Source organism: Tamandua tetradactyla, chromosome 12, assembly GCF_023851605.1.
Source record: "Tamandua tetradactyla isolate mTamTet1 chromosome 12, mTamTet1.pri, whole genome shotgun sequence".
Classification (NCBI taxonomy): Eukaryota; Metazoa; Chordata; class Mammalia; order Pilosa; family Myrmecophagidae; genus Tamandua; species Tamandua tetradactyla.
The window spans coordinates 91205450-91227155 of NC_135338.1; the positions used below are offsets into that span (position 1 = coordinate 91205450).

Below are 21706 nucleotides of genomic sequence, written 5' to 3' on the forward strand. Positions count from 1 at the left end.
GACCTAGAGAACATTATGCTGAGTGAAAATAGCCAAAAACTAAAGAACAAATACTGTATGGTCCCACTGATGTGAACCGACATTAGAGAATAAACTTGGAATATGTCATTGGTAACAGAGACCATCAGGAGATAGAAATAGGGTAAGATAATGGGTAATTGGAGCTGAAGGGATACAGACTGTGCAACAGGACTGGATACAAAAACTCAGACATGGACAGCACAATACTACCTAATTGTAATGTAATTAGGTTAAAACACTGAATGAAGCTGCATCTGAGGTATAGTTTTGTTTTTTCTTCTTTTTTTCTTTCTTTTTTATTTTTTTATTTTTTTCTTTCTATTATTGTTTTAGTTCTTTTTCTGTTGTCTTTCTATTTCTTTTTCTAAATTGATGCAAATGTACTAAGAAACGATGAATATGCATCTATGTGATGATATTAAGAATTACTGATTGTATATGTAGAATGGAATGATTTCTAAATGTTGTGTTAGTTAATTTTTTTAATTAATAAAGAAAAATTTTTTTAAAAAAGTCAAATATTCCATGCTGATCCATGAGGAACTCATATTTTCATAAATTATAAACTGCAATTAAAGAGCGCTCATTTCAAACAAAACACAACTCAAAATACTTGCCATCTTTTAGCCAAGTAGTTGCCATATTCATTTCTATCAAAAGTATAAAGGTAAAGAAAACATGAGTTCATATACTCAAAAATGCACTGTAGTCTCATGAATGAAAATGAGACTATAAAAAGCAGAAAATTTTTAAAAATTAGAACATTCTGTGTTTCATATTAAATATTATCTTAATATCTGAATATATGTACTAAAACAAAATGTATGCCAGAAAGAAAGACAACTGCATGTCAAAGACCCAGACTACGACTACAAAGAAACAGCTAACAACCCTGGCCAGCCTCTAAGCAGTGGTAGGCAGGCCCCAGACATGGGCTCCCCACTCTCTATATTCATTAACGCCTAGCAGGAAGTCTACAACAGACTTTTGGAGCTGAAAGGAAGTCAAGTCAGAATTTTGTGACATTTGGTTAAAATTAACTCTTTAACTTTCAATAAGGATATGATCTTAGTGAGGAGATTTTTTAATTCCAAGATAAATTGGACTTAGAATTCTTGAGCGTGAAAAGTTAGTATTTTTGTTTTATAAAATGAACATCTGACCAATCACTTATATTATCACTGTGTAATTACTTTAGGTCTGATTTTTAAAACAGCCAGATACAAATGATATAAACATGCATTTATGTTGGTAGTTCATGCAGTCGGGAATTCAACTTTTCCAAAAGCTGCGTAGTGATTAAGGGTCAGAATCTGGAGACCAGATCACCTGCCTGCCTATGCTGTAATCACGTTTCTACCACTTATAGAAACCTTAAGAAATTTATGCAAACCTTAAGAAATTTCTTGTAACCTTAAGAAATTTATGCAGGCTCCCTATGACTCAGTTTCCTTACCTGTAATGAACATAATAATATCTACTATATAATAGCTTACTGTCAAATTAAATAAACTATTTAGATTAAAGCAGCTAATATATGTAAACCACAAGACAGTGCTTGGAACATAGTAAGAGTTACACAAACAATGGTTATTACTTAAGAAAATGACCACCTTAAATTGTCTCAAAAAAAAAAAACACTGTTGCATTTCCAAGTTAAATTATCACTAAAAAAAAAATTATCAAGGAAAAAATAAGGGTGATTCAGCTGAAGAACTCTACAAATAAAGAGCCCATATGGTAAGCACACACCTACCCATTGATCAAATACTTGTCCAGGTGCTAAAAAGCATAAAAGCCAAAAGGGTTTTAGAAAGTCAAAAATAACTTTCTGAAGTAATTTTAAGAATTACTTTAAAAATTCAGTAATTTTTGCAGACCACTTTTCATTAACCTATACTATCTAGAAATGTTTATGCATAACCATATAAAATCTGACCAAAACACCATTATGAAGAGTACTAAGAAGGGAGCAGTAATCGTACAAATGGAATCCACTCGAAACATTAACAATTCACTTTTATCACTCTCCATTCCATCCTCTGCATCCTCAATACACTGACTATTATCCTTGAGCACTCTGGCCCATGCAACACCTTCCATGTCCTCCCACTTAACTTGCACACACGGCCAACCTTGGACTTATCACGCAGTACTGTTCTTCCTCCCACACGCTTCATCCATGTCTCCTCCAATCCCAGTGACAGACTTCCCTATGCTTCCAAAGCCAACCCCAGTTGGGATGCCAACTGATTCCATTTCTCAGACCTCAAGTACTGCTGGAGGATGTCACTTAATCCTGCTGACTGGGTCTACTGCAATGCTGTATCATATAAACTCAGCTGACTCCCTGTCAAATTTCTCTGCGTAACTCCCGCCACTATCTAGGGCTGTTCTAAACCTGTGGTACTTTAACAGACATCTTATTTTATTAGCAATTAAAGTCACCAACCATACTCAAACATCACTTCTCTCCACCTCCTTCTTCCTAAAATGTACTTCCCTTTTTCTTTCAAAAGCCTATTCCTCCAGCTGTACTTTTAATTATATACTGTTTCAGTTCACCAGAGTTGCTATGACAAATACCACACATTGGTTGGCTTAAACAAGCATCGTTTTAATTTTGTAAACTAAAAATTCAAAATCAAGATGTTTCATTATTCGTGGCTGTCAAGAGATGGAAACAGACCAAATGTACATCAACAGATGAGTGGCTAAACAAGCTGTGGTATATTCATACAATGGAATATTACACAGCTGTAAAGAAAGAATAAAGTCATAAACCATGTAACAACATGGATGAAACCTGAGGACATTATGATGAGTGAAATTAGCCAGAAATAAAAGGACAAATACTATATGTTCTCACTAATGTGAATTAACATTAATGAGTGAACTATGAGAGTTAAAGTTAAGAACACAGGTTATTAGGAGATAGAAAGAGGATGGAGATTGGATGTGCAACAGGACAACTGTAAAGATTCAAAAATGGATAGTACAATACTACCTGATGGTAGTACAATGACATAACTACACCAAATGGTGGTAATATGAGTATGGTTGAGGGAGAAGGACTGGGGGGTATGTATGACACTAGAAGGAAAGCTAGAAAATAACAACTGAGATGGTACAACTTCGGAATGGCTAAAGTAGACAATGATGGTGACTAAAATGTACAAATACAAGAATGTTTTTACATGAGGAAGAACAAATAAATATCAGCATTGCGAGGTGTTGAAAATGGGATGGGATGCTAACAGGAAAAACACAATCAATGCAAGATAGGGTCTATTGTTAACTAACATTATAATATGCTTCCAACTGAATATAACTAACGCAATATAGCAAAACTAATGTCAATAAGAGGGAGATATGAGGGAGGGGTATGGGATTCTTCACCAAAAAAAAGGAAATGTCCTCATATAGATTGTGGTGGCAAAGGTGTAGATAGCTATGTGATTATACCAAGAAGCACTGAGCTTTTACTTAGGTTTGACTGTATGTCATGTGAATAAACTATTTAAAAATGAAGAAAGAGACACAAGTGCTGGAGGAAATGTGGAGAAAGAGATGTACCTATTCACTCTTGGTTGGGAAGCTGAGAAGTGCAGCCCCTCTGGAGGACAGTGTGGTGGTTCCATAGGAGGCTAGAGGCGGAGTTGCCATATGATCCAGCAACTCCACTGCTAGATAAATACTTGGAGGTACCAAGAGTGGGGACATGAATGGACATGGGCATACTGGTGTTTATGGAGGCAGTGTTCACAATTTGCAATGGATGGGGGCAGCCTCAGGGTACATCTACTGAGGAATGGAAGAGGGAACTGTGGTGTATACTTAAAAAGACTAGTGAGTAGCTACAAGAAGGAATGAAGTTGTGAGGCATGCAACTAGGTGAATGAACCCTGAGGACAGTATGTTGAATGAAATGTCAGAAACAAAAAGACAAATATTATTATGCCTCAATCACATGGACTAACTATAATATACACACTCAAAGAACTGAAGTCAGAAGCACGGGTTATCAGGTTGGAGCCTATCACAGAGGGTCTTAGACTGTAAGCTCGTATAGTAGTCACATTTATTCCAGAGCTGCAATTGTTATTTCTAAATTCTGAGATGCTGAGCTCTTTGTATATAAGCTGGTCATTCCCTGGAACTTCAGGTATTTGTATAACACATGAAACTCAGGGTTAGAGGCCTGAAGCTATGAAAGGCAGCATTAACCCATACAACAACTGTTAAAAAAGTTGAAACAGTGGTGAGACTTTGACTAGAGATATGAATGAAGCTAATATAGATAGGACTAAGATAAATTAGAATACAGGCTAAAGGATGATATGGTCTATATTTTACAACTTCAACTTCTGTGTAAGACCAAAGGAAGAGATACTTATATGGTGCAAAATTTACATTCTGGTAGCACATTATCTAATTTAACTTGTATGATTAGTTTATTCAAACACCGTAATTACACAATCTTAAATAGGGAGCGAGAACTTGTTGGTTTGTCCAGGTTAGTGTGATGCCCCAATATATCCCAGAGGAATATATTCTCTTTGGGCAGAGAATAAAAGATTATTTGCAAACTCTCCTTGGAGGACTGGGGAGAAAGGAGGAAATATTAAACTTCCCCATCTGGGAAATTTCTGATATTCTCGCAAGCCGTGGAGACAACCAAATCAATATGCTGAGCCCCTGATCTTGGGACCTGACCCTATGAAACTTGTTCCTGCAAAGGAGAAGCTAAGACTACTTATAATAATGCCCTAAGGGCAGGACACGGTGGCTCAGCAGGCAGAGGTCTTGCCTGCCAGGCCAGAGACCCGGTTTCGATTCCTGGTGCCTGCCTATGCAAAAAATAAATAAATAAATAATGCCTAAGAGGCACCCCACAGAGAACCTCTTTTGTTGCTCAGATGTGGCCTCTCTCTCTAAGACAACTCGGCAGGTGAACTCACTGTCCACCCCATCTAGGTGGTACATGACTCCCAGGGATGTAAATCTCCCTGGCAACATGGGACATGACTCCTGGGGATGAGATGCAACCCAGTGTCTTGGGATTGAGAAAGCCTTCTTGACCAAAAAGGGGAGGAAAGAAATGAGACAAAATAAAGTTTCAGTGACTGAGAGATTTCAAACAGAGACAAGAGGTTATTCTGGAGGTCAATCTTTACATGCATTATGTAGCTATTCCTTTTTAGTTTATGATATATTGGGGTGGCTGTACGGAAGTACCTGAAACTATGTTCCAGTAGCCTTGATTCTTAAAGAAGATTTTATAACTATATAGTTTTAATATAATAATATAAATATAATATAATAATGTGACTGTGTGATTGTGAAAACCTTGTGCCTGACACTCTCTTTATCCAGGGTATGCACAGATGAGTAAAAAATATAAAATAATGGTGGGGGGGTTGGGGTTAGGGTAAAAAAAATTGGGGTAGATTGTAATGCTACTAGTGGTCAATGAGGTTTAAGGGGTATGGGGATGTATGGGTTTTTCTTTGATGCCAATGTTCTAAAAATGATCATGGTGATGAATACACAACTATGTGATAATATTGTGAGCCACTGATTGCATACTTTGAATGGACTATACGGTGTGTGAAGATAAAACAAAAATGTCAATAAAAACATTAAAATATTTTAAAAAGAAGAGGCAAATGTCAAAAAAAAAAAAAGATGCTGGCAAGGCTATGCTTTCTTCTGGGATCAGCAGTGTTCTGGTGATGACAATTCTCCATTACAAGGTGATTTTTCTCTCTTCTCTGTCTTTTAACGTCTAGCTTCTTCTGACTAACTGTATCCAAATTCCCTATCTTTATAAAGCTTCCAGTCATACGGATTAAGACCCACTCTGATTCAAATTTGGTCATACCTTAACTAACAATATCTTTAAAAGGTTATATTTACAAATGGCTTCATACCCAAAGGAACAAGGATTAAGATTTGAGCATATCTTTTAAGAAAGAGACTATGATTTAATCCCTAACATATTCCTTTCCAGTCTCCTCTGGAGCCGTGTACCTTCAAATTTTCCTTCTTCCCTTAGAATCTTCAGTGTCTCCCTATTCTCAAGTTCTTTTCTCCACCTAAATACACGGTAAAACTTTGAAAAACCTTGCTTTGCTTTACCCTTCTATCCCTACGAATTAGTTTCCTATCTATACTCAGTGTTGCCACCTCCTATTCACCTGGTGTCCTCCTTCTGCATTCAATCCTGATGCCATTTTCTGTTACATCAGACACCACTGATCACCTTTTATCTCCCTACAAAAAAAGAAAATGAAACCACTCCTACCAAGTCCCAATATTTTCCTAATTATCACCTTCTGTTTTCATACCTTTTTGCTCTCTCTTCAGCAAATGATTTTAAAATTTTCACACACAACCCTCCTCACTTACAGGAAAGGAGCACTATCCTGGTTCACAACCTACTCCACTTATCAGTCCTCTTTACCAACTTCTTTTCTTCTACACACTTAACTCTGGGCAGAATGACCAGTGACATTCATGGGGAGGACTGTAGCAGTTATACTTCCAATATACTTACAAGTCAGAGAAGGATATTTAAGATATGAGTATTCAGGTAAAGGGAAAAGCAGAGTACTTAGCATAAAGAAAGCACTCAGGAATTCTTTGGGTTGATGGAAGGCTTTGGTAATGGATGGTGATGATGGCAGCACAACACTCAATGAGATTAATGCCATTGAATCACATGTTTAGTTGTGACTGAGATGGGAAATTCTATAGTGTACATATGTTCCCATTTTTTTTTTTTGGCATAGGCAAGCTCTGGAAAATGAATACTGTCACCACAATTTTAAAACAGAGAAACAGGGATGGAGAAAAACTAAAGAGACAGCAATAATTAAATGCAATACATGATCCTGGACTGAAACTAATAACAGAGAAGAAAATATCCCGAAGGACATCATTAGGACAACTGAAAAAAAAAAAAAAGGAATATGATCTATATATGCTTTGTGTCAATGTTAAATTTCTTGAACTTGATGACTGTACTTAACGTGGTTACATGAGTGCCCTTGCTCTTAGGAAATGCACACAGACGGGATAAGTTTTAGAAGAGCATGATGTCTGCAACCTACTTTCAAATGTTTATAAAATGAATAGACAGAGTGACACAATTATATAACAAATATGGCAAAATGCTAAAAGTTGGTAAATCTGGGTGTCTGGGTGGTAATATGTTAGAATTCCATGCATTGTTTTTATATCATTTTTGCAATTTTCCTGTAAGTTTGAAGTTATTTCAAAATTTAAAAATTCAAAAAAAAAAACAATGCTCACAGAGATTAGTTATTATTTATCAATGTTTCAATGATGTGGGTCCTATTCCACAAAAATTTTCATACCTTGAACTGTGACAGAAGCTCATCTGTTGCACTTGTTGACACTTCATTCTCTCTGGTTTCAGCCAAGCGCAAGATTTCATCTATATCCATTTCCTAAAAAATCAAAAGCAGTAAAAATATGATGAAAAGGCAGTAAGTGAGCAGCATTCACTGAAAAAGTTTTGGTTTTTAAATTTTATTGCATTAAATAGGAAAGAATAAGAAAAGTATATGAGGATTCTATCTATTTTTTATTCGAATTTTATTTCTTTTCCTGTGATGTCTGAAATTTTACTTTCGTCAGGGTATAAAAAATAATTTGAAACTTTAGATATAAAGCATATAGACTGGAGACTAAAGGGTAAAGGGAATATCAGAAAAGAGAGCTGGGTTATTTATTTATTTATTTATTTTTGGAATAGACAGGCTCTGGGTATCGAATCTGGGTCTTTGGCATGGCAGGTGAGAATTCCGCCACTAAGCCACCATTGCACCGCCCAGGGTTGGGTTATTAGCACCAAACAATTTCATTTAAGTAATTACTCTTCCTTCATAAAAGCCTCCAACAGATTTAGAATTTGCTGTCTGGAAAAATTTAGACTCTCACATATGATACTTGTCAAAACCCATTTTTTTTCTTATTGTTAATTACCTGAGGCTCTGACTCCTCCCCTTCAAGTTCTTTGAAGAGATCCTCTGCTCCAAATTTCAAAATAGCTGTCAGCTCTTCTTTATTAAAAGGATTTGAGCTGTAGAAGTAAAATACAGGTGCAATCTCTTAGGAACATCAAATCACCTCTTAGGAGTTCCAAATATCTATCTCCTTTTAATCAAATTACTGGTGAAAATATAAATTCTTCCCCAAGAAAAATGATGTCCTGAATACTTCATTTGTTTTAATCCATATGATAATCTGTGGTGATAAACTTTGTCATTTCCAAAGACAAGGTCAAAATCAATTATTTTCCTGTTGGGTCATCTGTTACATGATTAGCCAAGAAAGACGATCAGACAAGAAGAGAGACTGAGTTGTAATCACCACTCACTTTGTCCACTGACTGAAAAAGGTATCATTCACTAAAGATTTTCAACTCCCTCACCTCTGATCCAAACCTAAGAAACAAGCTTTTCTCATCTAGGTTCTTCTTGAGTGGAACATTACCTGAAAATATCCTATTTGGGGAAGACTAATTTGAATTCACCTATAATAGGCTATAAAGCTGCCATAGTAGAAACTCAAATATCGTCAAAAAATTTAAATTCTAGAAGAAAGAAATTGTTCTTCCTCCTAAAACCAACTTTTTGAAAAGTTCACTATTTTCCCCCATACCCTTTTGTTCCTGAAACTGAGGAAACTGAAGGAAATGCACGGTTCATTCACGTCTAAGCAATTAGCTGACATTCTAAATACTGTTCACATGAAACTTCAAATTAGAAAGCCATGAATTAGTTTTGGAAACTGAGTGAAACACATGGTTCATACACTTCTATTCAATTATCTGGCTTTCTAAACACTTGAAACATAAGAAACTTCCAATTAGAAGGCTGAGATGCAATTTTGTTCCTTAGTTTAGGAAACTGAAATGCTTGGATCACTCACGTCTACGCAATTTTCAGGTTTCCTAAACACTGTTTACACGAAGCTTTCAAGTAGAAAGATGTGAATCACCTATGTTCCTTAGTTTAGGAAACTGAGTGAAACTCATGGTTCACTGAATTCCATGCACATATCTGTCTTCCTAAACACTGTTCAAATGAAACTTTTCAATTACAGAACTGTGAATCTCCATACAAACACCTTCACACATAGTAAGGAAACAAAACTGCTGCCAACTCAATCAGGTGGATCTCCCCTGCTGAAGAGCCAAAGGAACAGGAGGCCAGGATGAAAGCCTAACGGGAAGCACACAGCTGCCACTGCTGCAGCTGTGTTATTTGTCACATGCAGGGCTAAAAGGAAAAGGCAAGGGAAAGGGGCAAGAAAGAAAGAGGGACAGCATGAAAGCAGAGGGCTGATGAGCAACAAAATAAGAAAACAAGAAGAGGAAAATAAAATGAAAATGCCCTCCTTTCTGTACTTATGGACTGGCCTTTTTTCCAGATAATTAATGGACTAATGTCTGCTGTAGAGAATCCAACTGGAAAAATGAATTATATCAAATGCTGATCTAAAATCAATTTGATCCCACCTGCATCCCCAATCTTTTCTGGTACTTACTTGGACCTTCCAGAATTGTTTTCCAGAACTGTCCGGCCAGTGGTATCCATGCGCTGAATCACAAGATGGTCCAATACCATCTTCTTTTTGGCCCGTTCTATGATCTCCTCCTCTACTGTCCCCTTTGTAACCAAACGGTAAATATTCACCTGCAGAAAAAGAAATGTTATACTTATGCTTGGTTAAAAAAAAAAGTCATCTCTGTCTAAATCCAAGGAGGAGAAATAAAAAAGGTTTCTTATCTACTGCTATAAATTACTATAATCCATCATCCAGGCAGGCAACTTAAGCAGATATATTTTACTATCTGAGCAGCTTACTTTCTTAAATAAAATTGCCTTTAAAGGACTGTAATTGTACCCTTGTTCTAATGATAAACATTTCACTAAAGAATAGTTTCACTGATGGAAAGTTTCACCGAAAATGAATCTTTGGCAGAATATGAAATTTTTGAGTTACCAAACACCAGAGCAGACTTTGAAATTCATATAAGAAAAATAAAAAGGTGAACTTTTTAAATGTACCTCACAGCTAGTAAGGTCAAGTATAGTAAAACCATCCTGATCAACGTAGAATATTTAACAACTTCTCCATATTAAAACAGAGAAAAAGCTCAATTTAAGTCTATTCATCAACCTTGGGGTAAATTCAGTCACTAGTGGTATATTTATCTTTTCAAAACAAAGAAAGAAAAGTTCCTTAAGAGGCTCATCCTAAGCCTAAGACATAGTAGTTAACAAATAGAAATCTATCATTGAGGAAATGAAAGCAAAATGAGGAGGAAAGCATTTCAGAAACAATCTTGAGAGAGTTAAATCTCTCCTTCTCTCCTCCCTCTACAGATAAACCATATCCAGAACCTACTCCCCACTGACCTGCTTCTTCTGACCAATTCTATGGGCTCGGGCTTGTGCCTGCAAGTCGTTCTGGGGGTTCCAGTCAGAGTCAAAGATGACAACTGTGTCCGCTGATGCCAAATTGATTCCCAGGCCACCAGCCCGTGTCGAGAGCAGGAAACAGAAGTCCTGTACACAATGCAATATACTACTTTATGCAGTGGCCTTCTCAGAAACAGTTTCACAGTCCAATAAGCCCTTATACCTGGAAACCCCTGCAGGTGTGAAGAAAAGTGAGATACGATGGACAAACTTTATGAAAGCTAAAAGAATGTCAGGGACTTGATGACAGTGAATTTTTATTTGATTAAGAGGAAAGAATGCAGTGAACTAAGGAGCAGAGCAGAATCTGGTAAAGCACCAGGAGTGAAGAAATCATTGTTAATTCCTGGCTAAAACTAGTATGTAAGATGTCAACAAAAAACAGACAAATTCAATTATCAGGGGATCATTCCACAAGTTACCTGGACATTATTTTCAAGGTAAAGGAGGCTTGTGCCATGTAAAGCAGTCAGTATAAACAAGGAAACTTTTTTACACAAATGTTGATTCATCTGTTAAAGTGAAACACTACACTAAACAGATTACATGATGGAGCTGCTAAGAAGCATGGGCTTCTCACTCACTACAGAACATGCACAAAGAAAACCAGCACAGGCATTGCTGAAGAACCTCACGTGTTAAGAGACCTATTCCCATAGCAATGTGAACAGAGACTGGGCAAGCCACAGTATATGCCTCTGTCTGAATGCCCAGGACGGTAAAGGAGAAAGAGGAAAATAAACTATGTGAGAGAGAAAAAAAATCCAACAGCATTTCTAACCTCAAAGAATTTGATGACGCATATCAAAGGCCGGACACCTTCCTGGCACAGAACCGGCACTTAAAAACTGGTCATTTTGAGTACATATTGATAAAAAGTTGTATTTAGTATTCATGCATAGATTAAATGAAAAGCTCTCCACCCTCTAATAGGCACATTCAAAAGCATTATGCCATAGAAATAAAAAATAGAGATAGCTGTTACACAAGGATTTTAAATAATTCCTAATAAGCAACTGGTTAACAAGGGTCTCTAGATGCATATTCTACATTTCTTTAGGTAAGAATCCAAGCAAGAACACACTCTCAAGTTGACCCTAAAGAAGTCTGAAGGTAAATAGCAGACAATTTAGAATGAGAAACCTAAAACTAAGTGGTCATATAAGCAATTTTTCATGCCATTCTTTATCATACATAAATGAATTATAATAAGATGTTATTTTTGTCTATTATCAAATTGACAGAGGTAAAAACTCAATGATGCCGAGGGTGAGGTAAAACGGGAATGTGTATCCATAAACAGTATGAATACAAATTGTTTGGGAAAAGCATTTCAGCAAAATGTATTTTTTAATTGCTCATATCTTCTTAACAATCCATCAAAAAAATGGTTAAATAATGGTATAGTTATGAGAAAATATTATAAACTAAAATTCTGAAAGATCCGTAATGACATGGGAAAAAGAGGGCTCAAAGTATAATTCTGAATGAAAGGAGACAACAAAACTGTATGCAGCATGATCTCAACTATATAAGTATATAAATAAATAAAAAGTTCCATCCAGGATGAACAGAAACACACAATCAACAGTGAGTTCTCTTTGGAATGGGGCTTAGGTATTATTTTTCTACTTCGTACTTTTCACAACCTTCCAAATTTTCTAAATTGAACATATGATATTTTTCTCCAAAGGTAAAGTATTTAATTTTTTAAATCAGTTTTAAAAAGACTCAAATTTTCAGAAAATGGTGGAATCTGCATTCTATACATAGACATTACCAGGAGTGTGGGGGTTTTTTTGGAGAGGGAGGATTTATGAAGAACTTGAGCTTTTCTCTGAGGAAAAGCAGTATGCAACATTAAACTCATAGAGTTTTCTTAAACTAAGAGTAGGAAACACAATCAACTTTTAACAAATACTAAATAACAAAAACAGCTAACATTTATTGAGTGCTAACTAGGTGCCAAGGCAATGGTGCGAAGCGATTTATGTTGATTATCACATTTAATCCTCACAGCATTATTATAAAGTAGATATTGGAATTATTGTGACTTTATAGTATAAGAAAATTAAGGAGGAGGAAGAGGCATGGGAATTAGATGATGATCAATGCTGTTAGAAATTCAATTCCTCTTATCCTCAACAATTCAGAGCCTTGGTTACTACATTATATATACTAATATACATTAGTGCTCAACGCCCCTCAAAGAGAGTGAAAATTTAGGCTACAAAAGTAGCCAGAATATCATAGTATAAACAGGCCTATTTACAAACATATCTAGAATCTAGAGTAATAGACACAGACATTAATTTTTAAAGCTCTTTAGAAAGTAGAAAGTTAAGCCTACACAGAACAGTTCAGGCTGAGACATCCCAACATTCTCTCCAAATCACTTCTAGTTCTAATTCTGGCTCTCTCCAATGCTTCCTTTTGCACACATTGTTAAAGTTTACCTACACCAAATCTCTTCTCCTTCACATCTCTCAAATTTCATGACATTTAATAGTTTGATACATACAAACTACAATGTTAACACTTTCTAATTTGTCATAAATAGCTCTTCTATATATGCTCAAAATGCAAAATACTTTATAACCAAACAGGAAATTTATTGATAAAAAAATGTTGCTGATAGCCAAAGCAAGAGCATTAAGTCACATCATTCCAGAAATCCAATGATCTGAGATGTAGAAAGTACTTTTCTAGCCTCAGTTTCCAAAAAAGTACAGAAGAGATCCTTCTGATGTTACATACTTCTAAATTAATCTTACTGGCAGACTCTTCCTTTCTTGGCCCCTACCCTTGCCTTACTGCTCTCAAAGGCCCCCAAATTGGGTATCTGGAAGCTATTAGACATTCAGTTGGTATCAGAACTAATATCTTTCATTAGCTGCTATCTTTTATTAATCCAGACCAGGGGAGACAAGCATGCATATGCTTTTCTGGAGTGACAAACAAATTAATAGGTATCTTCTATATTAGGGAGTTTTCATTTCTTTCAAAGCAAGAAAGTTGCACTATAAATTACTTCTGAAACAGAATGCATTAAGCTGGGAAGGGTTTCCTCTTGATACAGAGCCCAAGCTGCCCAAATAACAAACTATGCATGGTATACCTCAGAACCATCTGCATTGAAGTGGTCCAGTGCCTGTTTTCGGATTTCTCCCTTGATGGAACCATCCAGGCGCTACAAAAATAAACACAAGAAAATCTTAAGATAGGAAGATCAACTACACTCATAATAGAACACCAGACACACAAGCTTTTAACACCCCAATAGCCACTGAGTAAAAAACAACTGGAATGCATTGGGCTGTCAAGAGGCTGGGCTGAAAGCAGCACAGTCTACTTGATTGGACCAAGCTCTCCTATTACATCTCAAGGTCAAAAGTTTCTGATTCAAAGGGATGTCTTAGGATTTTCCAAGAATTAGAATGGCTTCCAGAACCTATAAGGAGAAAAATAGCAACCCAACTTTTATGAGGCTTTGTCTGCTTCTATATCTGTAGGACCTGAGAAACTAAGGAAAAGTAGTACTGGTAGTTACCTAACAGCTCCTGCTGAAAACTGATGCTTCATAGCTCATACAGCTAAAAGTATTAGGGTTATGAAAGTGTTATATACAAACAAAAACAACATTATTTACATTATTTAGTTTAGGGAACATTTTGTCACAATATTGAAAATGGTAAAATTAATTGATCAACTGTGCTTTTCAACTGACATACAGAGCACTAAATAGTTTAAGGCAAGTCTATATTTCTGAATCTCTTAAGAATTCTTGACCCTATGGGAATTAAAGAAGTATCATAAATACATTACTCTTTATAGTGAATTTTGTTCCTAGGATTTTGCAAGGGAACAATTCACCGACTAGGAAAAGCACTACATTTTAAATTCAGCATCAGTGCATCAGAAAGGGACTTTACTGCATTGTGCTTGGTATATCATTTTCCATTTGATATTAGGACCTTTCCAAAACAAATGTGAAGAACTGCTTTCACTTCAAGACTTTATTTCTTTTCAGTACAATTCTAGGAGGAGTTATCAGTGAGGGAGGGGAACAAAATCCTTGAACCTTTTATTTGGCTCATGCCATGTTACGATCAAGAACCTTTCAAATAAGAGGAAATAGTATCTTTAAAGTTAACATCTAGTCAAGACTTTAAAGATTTAAACTGCACTGTTGATCAGTGCTTTGTGTAAATACATCTTAACATTTGGATTGAAAGGGGCCTTATAAAGGACAATTCATTGTAGGAAAGCAATTCCATACATGAGTTTAAGCATCCTTGCTGCACTGTCTTTGCAGATTATATTTTTGTTTGCAATATTAAAATGCATGTTTGCAAAAATGGGTGGATTTTCATATAATCAGCAGCTTCCACATACAAATTGATCATGTATCCCAGCTTTTCCAAACATTACAATCTGCAATCAGTGCAAAATATACTAGGGAATTCTAATCAACCAGCCAAACTGCCATCTTCAAGACAGCTCTGGACTAGTGGCACACACTTCTTTTATTAGAGTGTAGATCAGTTCTAGTAACAAAACAACGTCACCACAAATAAAACATATACTCAGTGAAATAAACATGGAAGAATGATTGTGTGTATGCTGTATATATAAACCATTCCTACTCTTCAAAATCATTTTCACATTTCTTTCTCTCATAATCTACAGGTGACATGAGCAAAATACCTCATTTTACAGAAGGCAAAAATGTCCCGAGTGATGATGTCAGCTCACCAAGGATCAATGACTGCCTGGCAGCAGAGTCTTTAGACCTGCAGTGCCCTACCCCACAGCTCTGCCCACCAGACCCATGGCCACTTGAAAAAAAAGGTAAATCACATATAGAATCCTCTTTTCTTCTTTCTCACTGACTACCAACTCAGAACTTTTAAACCAAAGATATGCCAAATGGCAGGTTCATAGTCTACATTTGAAATGAAATCAGAAAACTTAAATACCCTTTTAATATCCCTTTTAATATCCTCCTTTTAATAAATAAAAAATAATTAATTAAATGTTTTAATTTAGTATTAATAGTAATTTATTATTAATAGATATCAAATATTTATTTAAATATTAAATAAAATATTTAATATTTACTGATATTAAATATCAGTAATTAAGTCAATTACTAAGTCTCATAATCTTGGCCTTCTTGGGTGGCAATCACTGACTCTACATTTCAGTATAATTATGAGTTGGTAGGCCAGTCTATCCATTCAAAGTTTAAAAAAAAAGTATTAACAAATCTAAAAACCAAAGCACTGCAAGAGTAAAGGTACACTGCTACATATTTATAAACAGATCAGAGAGAGCTTCCCATAATCTAACACCAAAAAAATTTTCACTATGAAGATACTCTTTTCCTCAGATAACTGAGAGAACATGAAAATTAGTAGTAATTCTGTAGAAAAGAAGGGAGGCCATCACCAGCTAATCCAGGGACCACCTTCAGGTACCATTGTTTTCCTGCTTTCTTGACCAGTGGAAGGGACAACTTTCTCTAAGGAGAGTGTATGACAGTCACCTCCCTTTTTCTTTCCTTCTAGGATGTGGGCTTCTATAATCACATTCCCTCTCTACTTTTACCATAGACTTGGAGCTGTAAGACATCATCTAATTTATCTTTCTCTTGCCCACTTTTCCTTTCTCTATTCAAAAAAGAAAAATGAAAGAAATGATCCTCACATGACCATTTTCACTAGAGTGCAGCCTAAAGCCACAGAAATTTTTAAAATGCTGCTGGAAACTTAAACTCAATTTTTTCAAGCAAGATCTATTTTAAGATAGTTAGCAAGCAGCCCATACAACCAAGCAAGAGAGAGAGAGACAGGGCCAGGTTACTCAGAATCCTTACCTGGAAAGGATAGTGCTTAATAGTCAGGTATTCGGCCAGGATATCCAACATTCTCACCATCTGGGAGAAGATAAGGACTCGGTTGCCCCTTTCTCGAAGTCTTGTCAACAATTTATCTAATAGAATCAGCTTGCCACTGCTCCTGATCAGAGACTGAAGGTTTAAAAAACATTTCAATCAAGTTCAAACCCATACTTCAATCTGCCCTTCATCTCCAAGAGTCAAAATTTTTAGGTCATCTTTACTGCAATCTAACTGATCAGCAGTTTCTGAAATGCTCTTTTTACTTGCTATCTGTGATATCTACTTTCCACAGTTTTCAGTTATTTAACCTTTCTGACCTATCCTTATAGCTTCTTAATGCTCCTTGAAGACTCATCAAGGAGGAAAAAGAGTATCCTAATTAAAAGCATCTATCTAAAGTAAATTGTTTTTGAAAAAGTAATTACTAGCAAACTACGCACTTGAAGAACTTCTTGTCCATTTTCCCTTTCATTTTCTTCGGGGGGTTTAATCAGATAGCAGTGGTTGCAGCATTTTTTCAGCTCCATCACAATATTAAGGAAACCAGAGGTACTGCCTCTTGTTCCTTTGGCAAGAGCCTTGTAATTCCGGGTCAGAATCCATCTACGAATAAAAATTATATTAATATCATTAGATTCAAAGAAATAGAGACTTGAGGTAGCAGATTATAAGAAAAATTAGTATTACTGGAAAAAAAAGAACCAAGAAAGTTTTAAAAAGGAGGGAGAGTTGTCCGCATTCTTGCCATCTAACTAGTATCCCTCAAATCTGCAGATGGATTTAGCATGTTAATCACTTTTTTGAGAATTTTAAAATCACCGAGCACCATGATTCACAGGAATATTAAAAGGAAACAAAACAACAAATACATATACACATATACATATATATACACAAGATTGTCACTGAAGGATTATCTTTGAGTATAAAGAAAAATAAACTGTATTGACTATAAAATTGGAAATAAGCTGTTCAACAACAGATGATTAAGTAAATTAAGATATACCATAAAATAGAAAATATGCACCCATTTAAATTTTTATAAAAGAGTATTTTAATATAGTAAAATCTTATGACTTAAGTGTGCTTTATACTCATATTTGGAAGGAGGGGAGAAGAAATATGTATATATTTATGCCTGTCAATGCACAAGCTTTAAATATAAATCCCTAAAATTAACAATGCTTTTTCTGAAAAGCTGGAATTTTCTTTATGCTTCTCTCAGCAATTACACTTTTAAGGAATCTCTGCCAAAGAGGAATGCTTAAGAATTTTTCATTGCAGGCAAGTATACGAAAAAACCCAAACATTCACCAATAGGTAATTGATCAAATAAATTATGTAAGATATCCAAAAGGGCATACTATACAGTTATAAAAAGAAATGAGGGGGGCAGTGAGACAGTGGCTCAGCGGCAGAATTCTCGCCTGCCATGTTGGAGACCCGGGTTCAATTCCCAGTGACTGCCCATGCCGAGAAAAAAAAAAAAAAAAAAAAAATGAGGAGCATCTATATAAATTACAATGCAGTATTCTTCAGAACACATCATTAGAGAAAAATGATAGTTAAAATACAAATAGTATGCTACCACTTAACTAACAGGAGGGAGGCAATAAAAAAAGGTAGAATGTATTGCTGATATATTAAAATTAAAAAAGGAAGGATCAGCATTAAAATTTTGAAAATAATTCCCTATAGGAAAAGAGGGACTAGAATGGAAAAGTAGAGTTCTTTGAATATACCATGTTTCAGAGCTTTGACTTTGGAACTTCATAAATACTTTAAATGACTGTAAAACAAAATTAAAACAACCCATAAAAAAATCAAACCTAAAATGAAATAAATACACCTATGAATCCAGTTGGTAGTCTAACTACACACATACTTGGGAAACTATCCCAAGTACTTTAAGACTCGTGTCAATTTCTAGTGGGATATACCTTAAAAGAAACTACTGGAAAATAATAAAATAATAATCTGTTTTTGTTATTCATATATTGGTGACATATGGTATGAATTAGGTTAATGTAGTTCATAACTGGGATTTTTGGTATGGGTATGAGATAGATAAGGTCAAATAAAACCTCTGTTTCATTTGGAAAGAATTGATGATCTTGAAAAACAAAAAAACAAATTTCCTAACTCTAATTAAAAGGACTGTAAATAAAGTCTACCGCAGCATCAAAGAATACCCCTAGCGCTAGTGTATGGTCTTGAAATATCATTTCCCACTTGTGCCGATTTGAAAGGATTTATGTACCCTAGAAAAGCCATGTTTTAATTCTAATCAATCTTGTGGGAGCAACAGTTTCTTTTAATCCCTACTCAACACTATCGGCTGGAGACTTAATTAGGTTATTTCCATGGAGATGCGAGTCAATCAATTGAGGGTGTTAAGCTTGATAAGATGTGTCTCCACCCATTCCATGTGGGTCTTGACTAGTTTACTGGAATCCTATAAAAGAGGAAACATTTTGAAGGAAACTGGAGATTCTGAAAATAGACAATGATGGGAGAACACGGAGAATGGGGAGACAGCCACAGAACCACGACAGCAGGACAAGAGAACCACAGAGTCCCCCAGCCAAGGACCTTTGGAAATGAAGAAGGAAAATGCTTCCCAAGGAGCTTCACGAAGCAGGAAACCAGGAGAGAAAGCTACCAGACTGTCGCCAGGTTCGCTACCTGTCTTCCCAGTTGAGACAGAAAGGCTGAACTTCATGGGCCTTCTTGAACCAAGGTATCTTTCCCTGAATGCTTCAATTTGGACATTTTTATGGACTTGCTTTAATTAGGACATTTTCTTGGCCTTAGAACTATAAATTAGCAACTTTTTAAATTTCCCTTTTTGAAAGCCATTCCTTTTCTGGTATATAGCATTCCAGCAGCTAGTAAACTAGAACACCAGTAAAATGGTATCAACTGATCCTTAGAGAAAATGACTGGCTCTAGTTCTGGGGCAGGAAACGTACAAGATGAATCTGGAACATTTTACTATTCCAGGCAGCAAGAGAAGCTATCAAATACTGGAATTATGTCAGCAACAACTTGAATAAGATCCCACTGGCTAAAAAGGGGATAATTACAGCATGGGTAAACAGATACCAATTACAACAGAATGAAACACAAATAAGTTCAAGTCACACCAAAATAAATCTCATTAGTCAAAATCTTTGAAGGAAGCTGGATAATTATTTTTTTCTTTGGAAAATGACAAAAAAAAATCAAGCAATTACGCTGTCTTTTCTATATGAATTATTAGTCAGTTCATATGGGAAATTCATTTTTATGGAAGTATTCCAACTAATAAACAAAAGAGTGATAAAATTTGAATATAACCATTTTTCAATCCCCAATGAATTAGTGGATCTCGGCAATGCCCATCAGTAGGTGCTAACATGACAAAAAGAAAGACAAGAACATATTAAAGAATACATCTTTTAGTCTCAACAAATTTTGAGTCTAGACAAGACTCCAGACTTGTCTACAATGTCAGAAATACAAGGCTCAGGGGAAAATGTATCTAGTAGAATGTCTCATACACTAAAGAAGCTTAATAAATAACTGAATGAATGGCAGAGAAAAAATAGATGAATAAGTGAAATATGCCTATTTATTTCACAGAGCGATTAGCACTAAGAGTTAACAAATACTTCAGACCATTGTGCAAACTGTCACTTGCCCAAATAAAAAAATTAGAATAATAAAACCTCCTTTTTCTGATCCTAAATAAACTACTACTTAATTCTGAGTTAAGGTTTGCTTCATTAAAAAAACAAACAGTATTTCTGTCAATTTTGTGCCTACTGACTTCCTGGAGATTACAATTCCATTCAGGCCTAACACAACCAAAAACTAACTTACTTATAATACTGTTTCTGCAGGGCTGACATCTCTACCCTGAGTATCTGCTCCACCTTGGCAGGAAGGGACTTCTCCACATCCTTTTTGACTCTCCGGAGAAGGAAAGGCTCTAGCACCTTATGAAGACTCTGATAACCATTTTCTCTTCCTTTCCCATGGTCTTCTTCAAAATCTTCCCAAAACTCAAACCTATGGATGAAACAGGCCAGTACTATTTAACTATTAAAAGAAAACTGCATTTTTATTATTACAATTTCTTTAAAAAGAGAATAAATGAAAAAAAGTGTAAAAAAAATTAATCTTTCCTACAAGAAAAACAGAATAAATTTATCAGTCACTAGCTCTTGAATAAAAAAGTAAGGAAAACATAAAAGGAAAGGAAAATCAATTGAATCAATTCTATCACTCCACACTGGACATTAGCAGGTTTCCAATTCTGAGACTGGATCTAGCGTTCACAAAATGTTTCAGTATATTATGTAATTAGTATATAAAAGACATTATGAAATATTATACAGAAAATTAATCACAATAAACTATCTTTTAATAAGCTGTAAAGATAAAACAACAGTATTATTACAGCTGTCACTGCTCAAAGACAAAATGTTAGTTACAATAGTTTCTATCAATATTCTTAATTGCTCATAAATTTTAAAAATTAATGGATTAAATCACAGAAAACAAGACTAAAGCCCAGGGAAGGTGGAAAAAAAAAAAAGATCCATATTTCACACTAGAATTTAGAATAAAAATTGTATTAATCAATTTGGAAACTTCACACACATGATAATTCTGCCTAAACTCTACAGATAAAACACTCTAATGTATACATTTTAATTTTAACTCAACCATCTTTGCTTGACTAAAAGATCTGTGGCAGAAATCGAGAATGGGACATTATCATGAAATTACTTTCAAAAATAAAAAAAGAAAGGAATTTATTTAATAAGGATTAAGAAAAATATACAATATCTTGACACTAGTAAGTCAATGAAGCACTAGCTTAGTTTTGTGCACAGACTGAAACTCAGTAGGTGAGAACATTATTAACTAAGGCTAGAACCGGTAACCTAACCCACCCCACAGTCTGCTCTCTGTAACACCAGATGGCCTGCTCCACTGAGGCTGGTCATGTACTGGACTAACAAACACAAGCATCTCGACTTCTCTGGAGTTGTGTAAAATTCAAGGCGTGCGCTCGCTGGCGAGAGAATGTCAGACAGCACACACCAGTGCAGCTAATGGGCACAACGGCATCAACATGGTCCACTGTCATTTCTGAACTCAGAAACTGCCAAGCACCTCATCCAGCAGTGCTGGGTGGGGCAACATCAGCCTTGGCCACACCTGTTTAATAATGCCTGAAACAATCATCTTGAGGGAAGTAATGATCTTTGGCAGT

At 35.6% G+C, this 21706-nt stretch overlaps 1 protein-coding gene across 8 annotated transcripts in view; it reads right to left on the bottom strand.

The window, feature by feature from the left end:
- CHD2 (chromodomain helicase DNA binding protein 2) overlaps positions 1 to 21706 on the bottom strand; it is a 179146-nt gene that overhangs the window by 66001 nt on the left and 91439 nt on the right. For 7 of the 8 annotated variants that reach the window (XM_077124105.1, XM_077124107.1, XM_077124108.1 and 4 more), the window contains 8 exons: positions 20305 to 20493; positions 16881 to 17043; positions 16417 to 16569; positions 13657 to 13728; positions 10476 to 10625; positions 9601 to 9749; positions 8035 to 8131; positions 7404 to 7496 (listed from right to left, as the gene is read on the bottom strand). In XM_077124105.1, coding sequence (XP_076980220.1) covers positions 7404 to 7496; positions 8035 to 8131; positions 9601 to 9749; positions 10476 to 10625; positions 13657 to 13728; positions 16417 to 16569; positions 16881 to 17043; positions 20305 to 20493 — 1066 coding nt within the window. The remainder of the gene's footprint in view (positions 1 to 7403; positions 7497 to 8034; positions 8132 to 9600; positions 9750 to 10475; positions 10626 to 13656; positions 13729 to 16416; positions 16570 to 16880; positions 17044 to 20304; positions 20494 to 21706) is intronic. The other variant, XM_077124111.1, reaches the window with a different exon arrangement.